The following is a 15,525-nucleotide window of genomic DNA, read 5'->3' on the forward strand; positions in this document are numbered from 1 at the left end:
CAAGGCAAGATATGATAGATACTGTGTGAATGTTGAATAGTTTTTCAAGACATGATGTTAGGGCCTCTCTCGATGAGTCTGTCGACTCCTTGGAGTTTCCCGGAACAATAATAATAATAATAATAATAATATTCCAATCCTCTCTTCTGACACATTCTCGCTATTATGCCATTCAATATCACTGCTTTTCCGCTCAGCTTGTCACTATCATACCTAGGCAACACACAAACTATCTTTCCTCTCTGTGTCTTCTTTCATATACCTCAAGCAAGAATATCATATCTCTCGCTGCCCTACTTACATTACCTGGGAAGGAGTTGTTATAGGATTAACATTGAAGATTTTTCATTCAATGGTGGGAGACTGGGGGAGGAGAACAAGAGGTCATCCTTGGAAGCTGTATACTGATGGTGTGAGCAAGAGAGTGAAAAGCAGGTTTTTTGCAATGGGAGTTGTGAATGATTGTTATCTGCCTTTGTACCCTTTCCACAGTTCGTTTATCCCTTTCAAATTCTGTGGACCAGATCTGAGAACTAAGTGTGGTCTGATCAGAATCATTGCCTGAGAGCATGGTGTCTGCAGAGAATTTGAATATGTTTAAGGCACAGTATGATGAGCTATGTATATGGCAAAAGGGACTTCCTAGATGAATCTGTGACTGCATGGGATCTTAGGATAATAATAATAATAATGATGATGCAAAGTACACTTCCTTTCAGACATGTATATCGGTATGCATAATGGGAAGTGTCATACCTAGGCCACTCTCTCTCTCTCTCTCTCTCTCTCTAACTAGAGGAAATAGTCTCCAAAAAGTAGGTAATCCTGATCACTCTAATCTTGATGAGCAATCCAAATGGATAATTTTAACTCATTAGTCTTGATCTGAATCTTTTCAGGATACTTGGCAGTGGATTCACTAGATGATGCCTGCAAAAGGCTTGTAATGATAGACAAAAATCCCCAAACTGAGCGAAGTACTAGCCTTGCAAGCAGCCAGCAACAACTGCTCATCTCCTAGGGCAAGCATTCATTGAAGGGCTCTAATCAAGGCCACATCAGCAGTTGACCTTAAATGGAATGCAATACAGTTTTTAAGACTAATTCACACTTCAGCAAGAAACTGTTTTTTTGATGGTTCCTCTCCAAAAATTTTTAGTGCTCTAAAAGATCACTCTAATCCTCACTGAGGCGACCTGAAAGGATAGCGAAACTCATCAGGAATATGCAGAGGTGGCTCCATTCAGTGACTGAAAAAATCCTACCACTGAGGAGAAACACTCATCTCCAAGGGTGAAAGAAACTGTTGATCAAGGCCATATTAATAGGAGTGTCATCAGCATGCACCTAGAATGCAGTGATCAAGACAACTTCACTGAGAAGCCATGTCCAGATGACCATATCAGTGGGAGTTAGATGCAGGATGATATCAAAGTTATATGAATCTTCTGGTTCCCATCTGCCATACGGCCACGGGAGGGTAGCTAAATGCTACCATTCTAGGGAGAGATGATTATGAGCAAGGTGGTTTCCCATTGCCTTCCTTGCCGTAAGTATTTTTATGACTGTAACCTGTGTGTTCACGGGGCCGGTTTGCCTGCTTGCGGGATGAAAAACCCCAGATAAACTGGCGGAAAAAACCCTGCTGCCCACACCCAAGACCGGCTAACTTGGCTATGGCTGAGGAAGATCCTTAAGCTCCTCACGTCGTGGACGGGAATCGAACCTAGGATACTCCTTCCCCAGGCATATTTTTAGTGCTCTAAAAGATCACTCTAATCCTCACTGAGGCGACCTGAAAGGATAGCTAAACTCATCAGGAATATGCAGAGGTGGCTCCATTCAGTGACTGAAAAAATCCTACCACTGAGGAGAAACACTCATCTCCAAGGGTGAAAGAAACCGTTGATCAAGGCCACATCAATAGGAGTGTCATCAGCATGCACCGAGAATGCAGTGATCAAGACAACTTTACTGAGAAGCCAATGAATACAGAAATCATAATTTTCATAAGTAGTAAAACAGTATGTCACCACATTTTTAAATTACACTGGATCAGTGATGCAGAAAGTTTCTCTGCTTGGGGATCACATAGATTATAGTAGACAAGAAATTATATTATTGTTTTAATCCTATATCCAAGCGTAAGTGAACAAAGTTCACATATGAAATATCTGACTAGGTTTCTTGTATGCAGAAGCTGTTGACTTCACATATCTCTAATCCAGAAATTTATAAATATATTGATACACCATTTTATTACTTGTACATGGAAAAGATATGACCTCTGCATTGATTTAAGCCTAGTACTTTTCTGGGTTTAGCTTCCATTGGAGGAGACATCATTAAAGGTTGAAATTGATTATGGAAAGTGGCCCTTTCCATAATGCATAGCAATACACATATCCAAATGGAAGTGTGCTTTGTATTATAGGATTAAGGCAATTGATGTGAAGTCAACAGCCTTTGTATACAAGTAATCTAGTCATGAAGATACTTCACATGCTAAGTTTTTGTCTGTGTATGCTTGGGCATAGGATTAAAACAAGAATATCATTTCTTGTCTGTTATAATTTAACTACACTGTGTGCTTTATTCAAATAATAATAAATGTCAGCTATATCTTACCGAAGCATTGCAATGGCCAACTGAAGTTCCAGTTGCTTAGCTGATATTTTGCTATCATAATCCAGTAATGATCTACTATTTGATGCATTTGCAAAATATAAGGCTATCATAGCTCTGTGTGTTTCTTTTCCCCAGCTCCAGTCGTCATGTCGGCTGTTTTTTATCCACATTTCAGCTTTCCCGACACTTGTCAAAACATCATGCAAAGCTTCTATTCTTTTACCTGAAAAAAAAAATATATACATACATATATATATATATATATATATATATATATATATATATATATATATATATATATATATTAAAAAATTAACTTATATGACTACATAGCTTATTGCGTGCATTACACAGAAGTGAAAAATATCAGAGAGATATATAAAAAAAACATTACTTGAGTACATCCACCATATTTTTATCAACAGATTGCCAACATTTGAAAGAATTCTTGGACTAGCCGATCTCCTTTGATATAAAGCTCAATTGATTTCTCAGTTTGTTCATAATATGGGTGATTGTAGCCACACCAAAGATGGAACACCTGGATACTTTAAATTATATTTTGGTTTCCAGGATCAAAGCTTTGTTAGAGGGATGAATAAAATGCATATCTTATATTTCTTGAGGATTTTTGTGAACTTGTTAGAAATGGAGCTGATAAATGGAATAGTAATATAACCTTTCACATCACTCTCTTCAACATAGTGTGTAGGTAGATTAAACAGGAGTTTAGAAATAGGCTTTTTATGATAACGATTCTTCTGAAAAATCAATAAAAGCAACTTTAAATCTTTGGCAATCTCTTCTTCATCATTGATAAGCTTATGTGCACAGATTCCCAAACTGTTATTTCTACTTTGGCAATCTGTGCACATAAGCTCATCAGTGATGAAGAAGAGATTGCCAAAGTTTTAAATTTTTATTGATTTTTGGAAGAAGGGTTATCTTCTTAAGAATGGAGCTTGAAACTGAGCATGAAGATATCTGTTGATATGATAACACAGAGGATTGCTGCAATTATGAGAAGGACACTGACTTGCAGAGATAAAACAGTTATCATTCCATTGTATAAGACCCTGATCAGACCACACTTGGACTATTGTTCTCAGATTTGATCCCCAGGATTTGAAGGGGATAAATTAACTGTGGAAAGGGTACAAAGGCAGATAACAAAGATGGTTTCAGGACTGTACAATGATAGTTATGAGGATCGGCTCAGGGAATGTGCACTGCAGAGTTTGGTGGATAGAAGAAGGAGAGGTGATATGATTGACTGAAAATTGACTTTAAAACTGTTGAGAGGTGGTTACAGGGTTGATACTGGGGAGTTCTTTTGCTTGGTTGAACAGCGGGAAGGAGTGATGACAAGAGGCCATCCCTGGAAGTTACGAAAGGAAACTGTGAGCAAGAGGGTGAGGAGTGGTTTCTTTGCATGGGGGGGGGGGTTGAACCATGGAATGCATTGCCTGATGGATTGGTGAAAGCGAGAACGGTCAATGAGTTCAAGGAGTGGTATGATAGATTTTGTGTTTCTTAGGGAGGACCTCCTCTCAATGAGTCTTGATAGACTTTGTCTTTCTTAGGAAGGACCTCCCACGATGAGTCTTTTGACTCCATGGAGGCCTGAATAATAATAATAATAATTTTTTTTAGCGCCTCCATAGCAAGGGACTCTCTTACTTAAGTAATATTATTGGCTTTTATAATAAAGTTACGAGAGCATTAGATGAGGGAAAGGCATATACTGCCTTTTTCTTGGACTTAGCGAAGGCATTTGACAGGGGGCCACATGATAAGCTGATATTTAAGTTGCAGCACATGGGTCTGAATGTCAGGTTGGTCAACTGGATTCAGGATTGGCTGTCTGATAGGTATCAGAGAGTTGTATATGGTGGGGCAGTTTCAAGGAGGCAGAGGCGGTTGAAGCTGGGAAGGGTTATTAGTAATAGTGCAGATGCGGTAACCCTGCAAGAGGATTGGAATAAGCTAGACAGATGGGCAAACGAAGGGGTATGTGTCTGTTTAATGCAGCAAAATGCAAGGTCTTGAGGTTTAGGACACATCGATGGGATGGTGCATACTCTATTGGAAGAGCTATACACTACAGGAAGTAGGGGAAACAAGAAATCGGGGTTGATGATTGATAGAAACCTGAAATTTAGGGGAAATACTGCAAAGGTAGTGAAGGTAACACAGAGTTGCTGAGAGTAGTTGGAGCAGTAACAGTCAATGGGTTCAAGGAACGGTATGATAAACTTTGTGTTTCCTAAAAACGACCTCCCATGATGAGTCTTTTGACTCCATGGAGGCCTGGATAATAATAATAATAATAATGAGTAATTGTATGCGAGAGACCGTTTACATTTGAATGAGGAAGGACGTAGGCATCTGGAGAGATTGCTGTTCTGAACGAGTCAGTGTGTCCCAGGGAGGATGATAGCAGGGGTGGCCTGTTGTGGGAATGGATACTTGGGAGAAGGGAGACAATGTCAGGTAACAATGAACCCAGTGGAGTCTAGAAGGGATAATGCTGGGTATAGAAACAATGGCATTTATATGCTTTATACTAATGCCAGGAGTATCCAGAATAAGGGAGAGGAATTGGTGGCGCAGATAGCATCAGCCTGGCCAAAAATTATTGCAATCACTGAGACGTGATTGACAGAAGGGGATATAACAACAGGAATAGAAGTCGCTGGGTATAGCATTTTTCGTCAGGATAGGAGGGGAAAGTGTGGTGGTGGGGTACTGCTTATGATAAGTGATGACCTGTGTCCTTTAAGAGTGGAGAATTTGGAAGGAAGTGAGACAATTGATTTTGAGAGCGTGTGGTGTGAGGTAGAGGTAGGCAAGACAGGATATTTAGTGGGGTGTTGCTACAGACCCAGGAGCACAGAGGATGGGGACCAGGAGATGTTTAGACAGCTAAGGTTGGCAAGTGCAAGAAGAATGATTGTTATGGGAGATTTTAACTTCAGTAGTATAAACTGGAGAGAGGAAGATGCATGTAGCAATAGGGGAATGGAATTTCTAGAATTCTTGAGGGATAAATGTCTTAGGCAACATGTAACAGAGAGAACAAGAGGTTCAAAAGTTTTGGATTTGGTTATAGCATCAGAAGAGTTGATAATAACTGAGTTGACGTCTCTCCCACCAGTTGGAGAGAGTGACCATATGGTGTTGACTTGGAAAATGAATAGACATGCAGGAGTATCTAAGAGACGGGAACTTATGTGGAATTATAAGGCAGGTGATTATAATAGTCTTAGACGTCATCTTCGGGAAGTTTCATGGAGGGAGGAATTGGAAGGCCGGGATATCACTATTGTGTGGGAAATTGTGAAAGAATATTTGTTATCAGCAATGGTAAGTTGTATACCACAAATGAAGAAGAGGACGCAATTTGGAGTAAAGTGGATGACAAATAAAATTAAGCAGGAATTGCATGCGAAAAAGAGGCTATGGAAGAGATATAAGGAGACAGGTGAAGAGATGCATGAGGAATATAAGACACAGGCCAGAAGAGTGACTAGTGTGGTAAGGAAAGCGAAACTGGAATATGAGAGGAGATTGGCCCTAAGATCCAAAGAAAATCCTAGGGAATTTTTTAGTTATGTGGCCAGTAGGAGGAGAAATGACTGTGGAAGAATGGTATTGTGGGATAAAAATGGGAATAGAGTGACTGATGCAGAGGACATAGTGGAATTGTTCAATGAACACTTTATTGGAGTATTTCATCCTAGAGGAGTCAGTTTTAATGCTAGAGGGATAGGACTGGTTCAAGGTCTGGAGGTACAGGAGGAGAGTGTGTTTCAGATACTGAGTACTCTGGATGTCAGTAAAGCTGTGGGACTGGATGGTATTTCACCACGAGTTTTGAGAGAATGTGCTAGGGAATTGACAGTGCCTTTAACGTGGCTTTTCAATGAAAGTCTGACTTTGGCAAAGGTGCCCAGGGAATGGAAGGAAGGTAAGATAGTGCCATTGCATAAGGGTGGTAGCAGACTGGAAGTGTCTAATTATAGGCCAGTCTGTGTGTCATCAGTAGTTGTTAAGAACTTGGAGAAAGTAGTGAGGGACCGTATACAGCATTGGGCAGATGAGGGTAATGTTATCTGTGAGAATCAACATGGATTTGTGAAAGGATGCTCTTGTTTTAGCAATATGCTAGCATTTTATAATAAAGTTACAAGAACATTAGATGAGGGAAAGGCATATACTGCAATTTTCTTAGACTTGGCAAAGGCATTTGACAGGGTGCCACATGATAAGCTGATATTTAAGTTGCAGCACATGGGTCTGGATGTCAGGTTGGTCAACTGGATTCAGGATTGGCTGTCTGATAGGTATCAGAGAGTTGTGTATGGTGGAGCAGTTTCCAGGAGGCAGAGGGTTACAAGTGGGGTCCCACAGGGCTCAGTACTAGGACCTATATTGTTTAACCTTTATATCAATGACATAGCCAGTGGATTGCAGGGGGATATTCAGTTGTTTGCAGATGTTGCAAAGCTGGGAAGGATTATTAGTAATAGTGCAGATGTGGTAGCCCTGCAAGAGGATTTAAATAAGCTGGATGGATGGGCAAATGAATGGGGGTTTCAGTTTAATTCAGCAAAATGTAAGGTCTTGAGGTTTGGGAAACATCGATGGGATGCTGCATACTCTATGGGAGGAGTTATACTGGAGGAAGTAGGGGAGACAAGAGATCTGGGGTTGATGATTGATAGAAACCTGAAGTTTAGGGGACATATTGCAAAGGTGGTGAAGGTAACACAGAGGATTGCTGCTATTATGAGAAGGACACTGACCTGCAGAGATAAGAGGGTTATCATTCTGTTGTATAAGTCTCTGATCAGACCACACTTGGACTATTGTTCTCAGATTTGGTCCCCAGGATTTGAAGGGGATAAATTAACTGTAGAAAGGATACAAAGACGGATAACAAAGATGGTTTCAGGACTGTACAAGGATAGTTATGAGGATCGGCTTAGAGAATGTGGACTGCAGAGTTTGGTGGATAGAAGAAGGAGAAGTGATATGATTGAGACTTTTAAACTGTTGAGAGGTGGTTACAGGGTTGACACTGGGGAATTCTTTCGTTTGGTTGAACAGCGGGAAGGAGTGATGACAAGAGGCCATCCCTGAAAGTTACGAAAGGAAACTGTGAGCAAGAGGGTAAGGAGTGGTTTCCTTGTGTGGAGGGTGGTTGAGCCGTGGAATGCATTGCCTGATGGAGTGGTTTCCTTGTGTGGAGGGTGGTTGAGCCGTGGAATGCATTGCCTGATGGAGTGGTGGGAGCGAGAACGGTCAGTGAGTTTAAAGAGTGGTATGATAGACTTTGTGTTTCTCAGGGGGGGGACCTCCCTTCGATGAGTCTTGACATACCTTATGTCTTAGGAAGGACCTCCCTCGAAGAGTCTTTTGACTCCTTGGAGGCCTGAATAATAATAATAATAATAATAATGAGAAGGACACTGACCTGCAGAGATAAAAGTGTTATCATTCCGTTCTATTAGACCCTGATCAGACCACACTTAGACTAGTCTTTGTTCTCAGATTTGGTCCCCAGGATTTGAAGGGGATAAATTAACCGTGGAAAGGGTACAAAGGCAGATAACAAATACAGTTTCAGGACTGTGCAATGTTAGTTATGAGGATTGGCTGAAGGAATGTGAACTGCAGAGTTTAGGTGATATGATTGAGACTTTTAAACTGTCGAGAGGTGTTTACAGGGTTGACACTGGGGAGTTCTTTTGCTTGGTTGAACAGCAGGAAGGAGTGATGATAAGGGGCCATCCCTAGAAGTTACAAAAGGAAACTGTGAGCAAGAGGGTGAGGAGTGGTTTCTTTGCATGGAGGGTGGTTGAACCATGGAAAGCATTGCCTGATAGACTCGTGAGAGCGAGAAATTTTTTAAGAGTGGTATGATAGACGTGTTTCCTAGGAGGGACCTTCCACAATATAGTCTTGATAGACTTTTTGTTTCTTAGGAAGGACCTCCTGCGAAGAGTCTTTTGACTCCATGGAGGCCTGAATAATAATAATAAAATATGTATTCATCCAGGAAGAGATATTGCAGCATCAGATGCGATAAAGACTAATGTGAAAATTGAGGCGGATGAAATGAAGATGCTTAGAATATTGTCGAACTTTATGCAAAAAACAATATTATTATTATTATTAAGAGAGACCTCCAGGGAGTCACTGGCTCATTGAGGGAGGCCACATATCACTTGCACCAGTAAATACTATTTCTAGAATTCATTTACACTACCTGCACTCACAGCTGTCAAAGGCAATCTATTCCAATGATGCACTACTCAATGAGAGAAAAATTTCACTTTCTCCTACTTATTATTATTATGCGATACCTCGAAAGAGTCAAAGGACTCTTCACAGGAGGACACTCTCCTTAACTCAGCTAACCGGCCTGGTTGGCCGAGTGGTTAGCGTATCCGCTCTCCAGCCAAAAGGCTGCGGGTTCAAATCCTGCTGTGGGCATGGATGTTTGTGATTGTCTGTGAAATACTAGTGGTGGTAGTCGGCGGTTGATGGCGTTGGTGTTAGTTGATGAAAGTTGGTGGAGTAGTGAGATGAAGAGTTTTAGAGTAGATTCCCTCAATGAGTCTTTGGACTCCCTGGAGGTGTGATATAATAATAATAATAATATACGCATCTAACCATCTCCCCTACTACTTAATTCTCCCACTATACACAACTATTGTCAATGACATCTATCACCTATCACCACTACCAAAAGTATTTTTGTCTGTAAATTGCATGTGTTCTGAAGGCCGATTTGACTGTATGCAGGATGAAAAACCCAAGTTTGAAGAATAAAAAAACACTACCACCTCCATATGAGATCAGCTAACTCACCTTCAAATGAAAAAGTCCACATAAAGATTCCCCTTGTCGCAATGATTGAACTTATGCCTTTTCAATTGAAAGGTGCAATATACTGTCATTCTTCCAATTGCACTGCGGAAGCTTCTTTACTGTATTCATTCTCAACTTCCATTAATGCCCTCTCGTCCTCCATCCACCCTACATAAAATGAAAAATTCCATCTACTATTATGCTGTATGACCCTTTTAGAAGTTCGTAACTCTCAATCATATCATCTCTTTCTCCTGTCTGCAGCCTACAAATTCTTTTCCTGTCTTCATAATCAGTATTCCATAATCCTGATATCATTTGAACACTTTCCTTTGCACTCTCTCCACATATCAGAATCACCACGGAACCAGATCTGTGCCCAATAGTCCAAGTGAGGGCATATCAAGGCCTCATAAAGAGGCAAAATGACTTCCTTATCCTTACACATTAAGGTTCATTTCAGCACTAATTATTCTCCAAGTTGTATTTGCATCTTTGTTATACGGTGCTTGAACTTCATCTTCTAATCTACTAAAACTCCAAGATCCTTAGCCTGATCAGTTTCTTCTAGCATAATATGTTCCCTGAAATTTAGGGAACATATTGCAAAGGTTTTGAAGGTAATCCAGAGGATTGCTGCAATACTGAGAAGGATGCTGGCCTGCCGAGATAAAAGAGTTATCATTCCATTGTATAAGACCCTCATCAGACTACATTTGGACTATTGTTCTCAAATTTGGTCCCCAGGATTTGAAGGAGAATTAACTGTGGAAAGGGTACAGAGGCAGATAACAAAGAGGGTTTCAGGACTGTACAATTTTAGTTATGAGGATTGGCTGAGGGAATGTGGACTGCAGAGTTTGGTAGATAGAAGAAGGAGAGGTGATATGATTGAGACTTTTAAACTGTTGAGAGGTAGTTACAGGATTGACACTGGGGAGTTTTTTCACTTGGTGGAACAGCGGGAAGGAGTGATGATAAGAGGCCACACCTGGAAGTTGCAAATGTAAGCCGTGAGGAAGAAGGTGAGGAGCGGTTTCTTTGCATGGAGGGTGACTGAACCGTAGAATGCATTGATAGTGAACAAGAACAGTCAGTGAGTTCAAGGAGTTGTATGATTAGGGGTGGCTCGTGCATAGGCACTGCAGAACTGTAGCACCCCCAATTTTTCTCGATATATAAATATATTTATTAATTTATTTATATTTGCTTGTAATATTTAATTTTATCATCAACAATCCTATACAATTCTCTTATTTTGGATACAAAATAATAAAAATCCATCTTGTAGCACTTAGGAGGGTGAAGGACACTAGCAGCACTGTATTTACCACAGTGTCATATTGCCACGCGCGCAAGCATATGCACATCATAGTGAGATGTGAACTATCAGCGTAATGCAGCACTGTTCGTCGCGCAGTTCCACTGTTCTTTATATGCAGTTTGCACCAGTAGTAGAGTGTTCGTAGTGCTTATCGTGTTTACTCCATCTCTTTAAATATTTGGACATTACAAATAAAGACATAACATTTGTTATAGTTTTTATTTCAGAACATTATTTTGGTTATTGACAATTATGACCTCAGAAATGCAACTTCAAGAAATAAGTTCTGTGATAATAGTAACTGTAAGTGAACTACAAATTCTTCAACAGGCACACAAACATCGAGGAAAAAGTTACTGACCTTTTCACTCGAAATAAAACAAGAAGAATGGATTTTATTTTTAAGTAATTTTGAATTATCTTATATATTTGAATTTTGAATTATTATATATTTGAATTTTGAACTAAACTGTATAATTTTATCGATAATAAACAATCTTTTTTCATGAAACAAAACAAGAAGAATATATATTTTTTTTAAGTAATTTTGAATTATACCAAACTGTATAATTTTATCGATAATAAACTATATTTTTTCATGTTTATTTTGTTTTTAAATTTTTACCATAATTTTGATATTTTATCCAAACACATATACACTGTACTTACAGTGTGTATGTATATTTTGAAAGTTACAGCACCCCAATGATTTCAAGCTATGAGCTGCCACTGGGTATGATAGACTTGTGTTTTCTAGGAAGACCTCCCATGATGAGTCTTTTGACTCCATGGAGGCCTGAATAATAATAATAATAATAATAATGACAATAATAATAATAAGTATCAGTGAGCGCAATCTCTTCTGCATCTATCACATGCATGTCATCTACATTCAGTTATTCTTTCATACTCATTCTTTCTTTTAATTGCAGCATAACTACAGAATTCATTTGGGATTTTTTAGCAGTTTTTTTCATACTCAGACTTAACTATTCATACAAAGTTGAAACTCTTATGTCCAAAACTTTGTAATTTTCATAATTGACATCATCCTTATGCACGTGGTATTCCTTCCACATAATTTTTTTCTTCCGAATCCCTTGATTAATTAAGAGTGTGCATCCATTTCACTCCTCCCTTATTTATTCTGTGAATTCTAAGGACACCTTTTCTGAATGGGACATCCATAAATTTAACCACTTCACGTCAGTGCATTATGAATACTGTTACCAACTGGAGGTAGAACAGTCATCTCTTTGACTGAAACTCCCCCATCTGACACTATAATCATATCTAATACTATTGGACCTCAAGTTCCTTCTGTCGCATGCAGCTTGACAAAGTTGTCTCGTAACAGCTCAATAAATTTGGTTTCATTCTTCTCATGAGTCTTCACTGCTATCCAGTCATTGTCTGGATAATTAAAATCACCCATGATGGTTGCTCATTTCACAGCATCGTGTTCACTTAGTAACAATTTCATGATCACTAGCAATCAATCCACTGTGTCTGTAAGAACATCACACTAAGTAAAACTCGGACTCGTGATGAATGATAAAGCTGGTGAAAGTCTTGATCATTACGCAGAATGAATGCTCACTAAAATTAACTCATAGCTCTTTTTTTGCAATGCTGATTACCTATTATACTGTAGTATATGATCTAACTAGAAAATTATATTTGCTTTCAAACACGTGAGAGAACAAGTACAACTAATGTTGTACTTGTTCTCTCACTTCGGGCACATTTTAAAAAAAAAATGAATACCACGCGGCAGAAACTTTGCTAAAAGAAGTCCTAAGCGTCGTCTGCTTCCATTGTTACGACTGCCGCGCCTCCTCGCCTTAAAGAGAATTCGCAAGTCTTCGTGACAAAAATCCTTACAGCTCCCTTTGGGGGAAGCACATCCATCACAGGAGTGTCGATGTTGCATCTAAAAGAAAACTCAGGCGAGTAATTGACTCTAAAATACAAGAAATGAGGTGAGAGCTTTATGGTGCGATGCAGCTCCCACAAACAAACAAAACAAAAAAAAACTATATAATCATCATTAACTAAACATCAAGAAAATATATAATCATTATTAAGAAACAAGCCAATAACATTAATTAATTATATCAGTTTTTAATCTGGAAAGGGCATCAGCGTTACCATGACGACTACCCTTTCTATATGTAACGGTCATATTATAACGTTGTAGGGCTAAAGCCCATTGGGACAACTTGGCACCATGAGGGGCACTTTTAGTTAGATAGGTCAGAGGGTTATGATCTGAAATCACCTGTATTTCAGCACCAAATACCCATGTGTCAAACTTTTTCAACGCCTCCAAGACACAAAAAGCTTCCCTTTCAATGGTTGACCATTTCATTTGACAGGAATTTAGTTTCTTACTGAAGAAAGCAATGGGCAATTCTTTTCCTTGTTCGTTGTTTTGAGCTAAGCATGCGCCAATTGCTGTTGCTGATGCATCCGTATACAACTGGAATGGCTTGTCGAGATCTGGAGTATGCAAAGAAGGCATTTTTATAAGCTCTTCTTTGAGTTTTGTAAAAGCTTCATCAGCATCAGTAGTCCAAGGAATATTGTTTGGGACACTTTTCTTAGTCAGTGGTAATACAATTTGGGAGAATCGTGGTATGTAGTCACGGTAGTAGCTAGCCAGCCCAAGTAGACTTCTTACTTCCTTCTTTGTCGCTGGTGTCGCTAAACCTTTTATAACCTCGATGGGGGTGATAGTGAATAAGGATCTAAAATTTAGGGGACACATCACCAAAATTGTGAAGATAACACAAAGGATTCTGGGAATGATGCGGAGGACACTGACATGTAGAAGTAGGGCGATTCTTGTTCTGTTTCAAAGTCTTTGATTAGGCCACACATGGACTATTGTGCCCAGATTTGGTCACTGGGTTTTCAGAAGGATGAAGAGATATTGGAAAGCGTCCAAAGGTGACTGACTAAGGTAGTTTCTGAACTCTGGAATGTCGAGTATGAGGAAAGATTGAGAAGATCTAATTTTCAGTCTGGTGAAGAAGAGGAAGATGGGGGATATAATAGAGACCTACAAGTTGGTAAGGAGGGGTTGTTATAAGATCTATGGTGGAGAAGTTCTACAGAGAATAGTAGGAGATCAGGGGAGAACCTGAGGTCATCCCTGGAAACTGTATAAAGAGAGTGTGAGTAGGGGAGTGAGAGGCAAGTTTTTTTCATGCAGAGTTGTGAATGCCTTGCCTGAGAGTGTGGTGTCTGCAAGGAGTTTGAGTGTGTTCAAGACACGGTATGATGAGATGTGTGTGTGATAAAAGGACCTCCCAGATGAGTCTTTGACTCCATGAGGTCTTGGGGTAATAATAATAATAATAATAATAATTTCAACTATATCCTCTGCAACAGTAGTCCTTATACCATTTTTTCTAATCAATGTCATAATTCCATAATCATTTTTTTTAATTTTTTATTTTTGCAGGCTACATATCAAAGAACTCCCTAGTTTTTTTTTTTTTTTTGGCTTCATTAGCAAATTTCTGCTCATACTGAGCTTTTTCTCTTCTTACCAACCGACTCACCCTCTGTTCCTGTTCTTTGTATTCCTTGTGGAATTGATTATTACCATTCCATTTATGCTGTCTCCATAATGCCTTGTTTCCTCTGCATTGCATGCTTAACTCCTCATTCATCCATTTCACACCTACCTTATTTAACCTTATGAACAATGGAATACATTTAGACATTGCTTCTACTAGATAGTTCTTGAATATCAACTAAGCAGCATTGATCTCCTTTCCAGCCAACTCCTCATTCCATGCTACACCTGCAAGCCGTTTCCTGAGCTTGTCATATTTACCAGCCTTGTAGTACCACATATACCATTTCCTCACAGAAGTCCTGACATGGCTGGCAACTACCCAGGTAATCACTTCATGGTCACTGTCACCAACTGGAGGATGATTTGACACCTTGTTTATAACAACATCCTCTGATGAGATGATCAAATTCAAGACCCCTCAATCAACTTGTGCCTTCTATTACATAATATATTAATCATGATTTGTATAAAAATTATTTATTATTCCTTAATTAAGGATTACTATTTAAATATTTATTCTAAACTTAACCTACTATTAATTTATTAAACAATAATATGTGTAGAATTTATGATAACTAAAATATATATATGATGTAACGAAAAGTATTATTATAAATAATTGTATACGTAATGAAAGAGCGCTGATTAAGTAGCTCAAATATTCTGTTTATTCTTATTTGTGAAAATTTAACGTTATGTAATCACTTATGTAAGAGTAGAGCGTTGTATTACATTAGCGAAATGTTTACGTTCATGCGTTGTCATGGAGACGCATGAAATAAACAAGCACGAGTCGAAGAGTTCGTGACCTTCGGACTGAAAGGAGAAAAAAAAAATAGAAGATTTTTAATTAGAGAGAAGAGAGGAAGTTTTTGCGGAGCGGAAAGGAAGGTGGGATACAAGCAAAGGAAGTGGAAGAAAATTATAAGTTCTCTAGGGCAGAAATTCATGAGAATAGTGTTTAGAAGTGAGCCAGAACATAGTGAATCATATACTTAGCTGCAAGTGAAGTCAGCTGTGTTGTAAAGGAAAATTAATGCCGTAACCGGATAAATAAAGAACTGGACATTCAATGAAAAATTCTGATTAGTTCCAGTTAGTCTAG

At 39.0% G+C, this 15,525-nt stretch overlaps 1 protein-coding gene across 1 annotated transcript in view; it reads right to left on the reverse strand.

Moving 5' to 3' along the window:
- Window positions 1-15,525, reverse strand: part of LOC150102100 (uncharacterized) — a 116,685-nt gene that overhangs the window by 31,133 nt on the left and 70,027 nt on the right. The window contains exon 4 of the mRNA XM_090399973.1: window positions 2,629-2,851. Within this exon, the coding sequence (XP_090256099.1) occupies window positions 2,629-2,851 (223 nt within the window). The remainder of the gene's footprint in view (window positions 1-2,628; window positions 2,852-15,525) is intronic.

The sequence above is a fragment of the Typopeltis vanoorti genome, chromosome 11 (assembly GCF_054136105.1).
Source record: "Typopeltis vanoorti isolate ZY-2024b chromosome 11, IOZ_Tvanoo_1.0, whole genome shotgun sequence".
NCBI classification, from domain to species: Eukaryota; Metazoa; Arthropoda; class Arachnida; order Uropygi; family Thelyphonidae; genus Typopeltis; species Typopeltis vanoorti.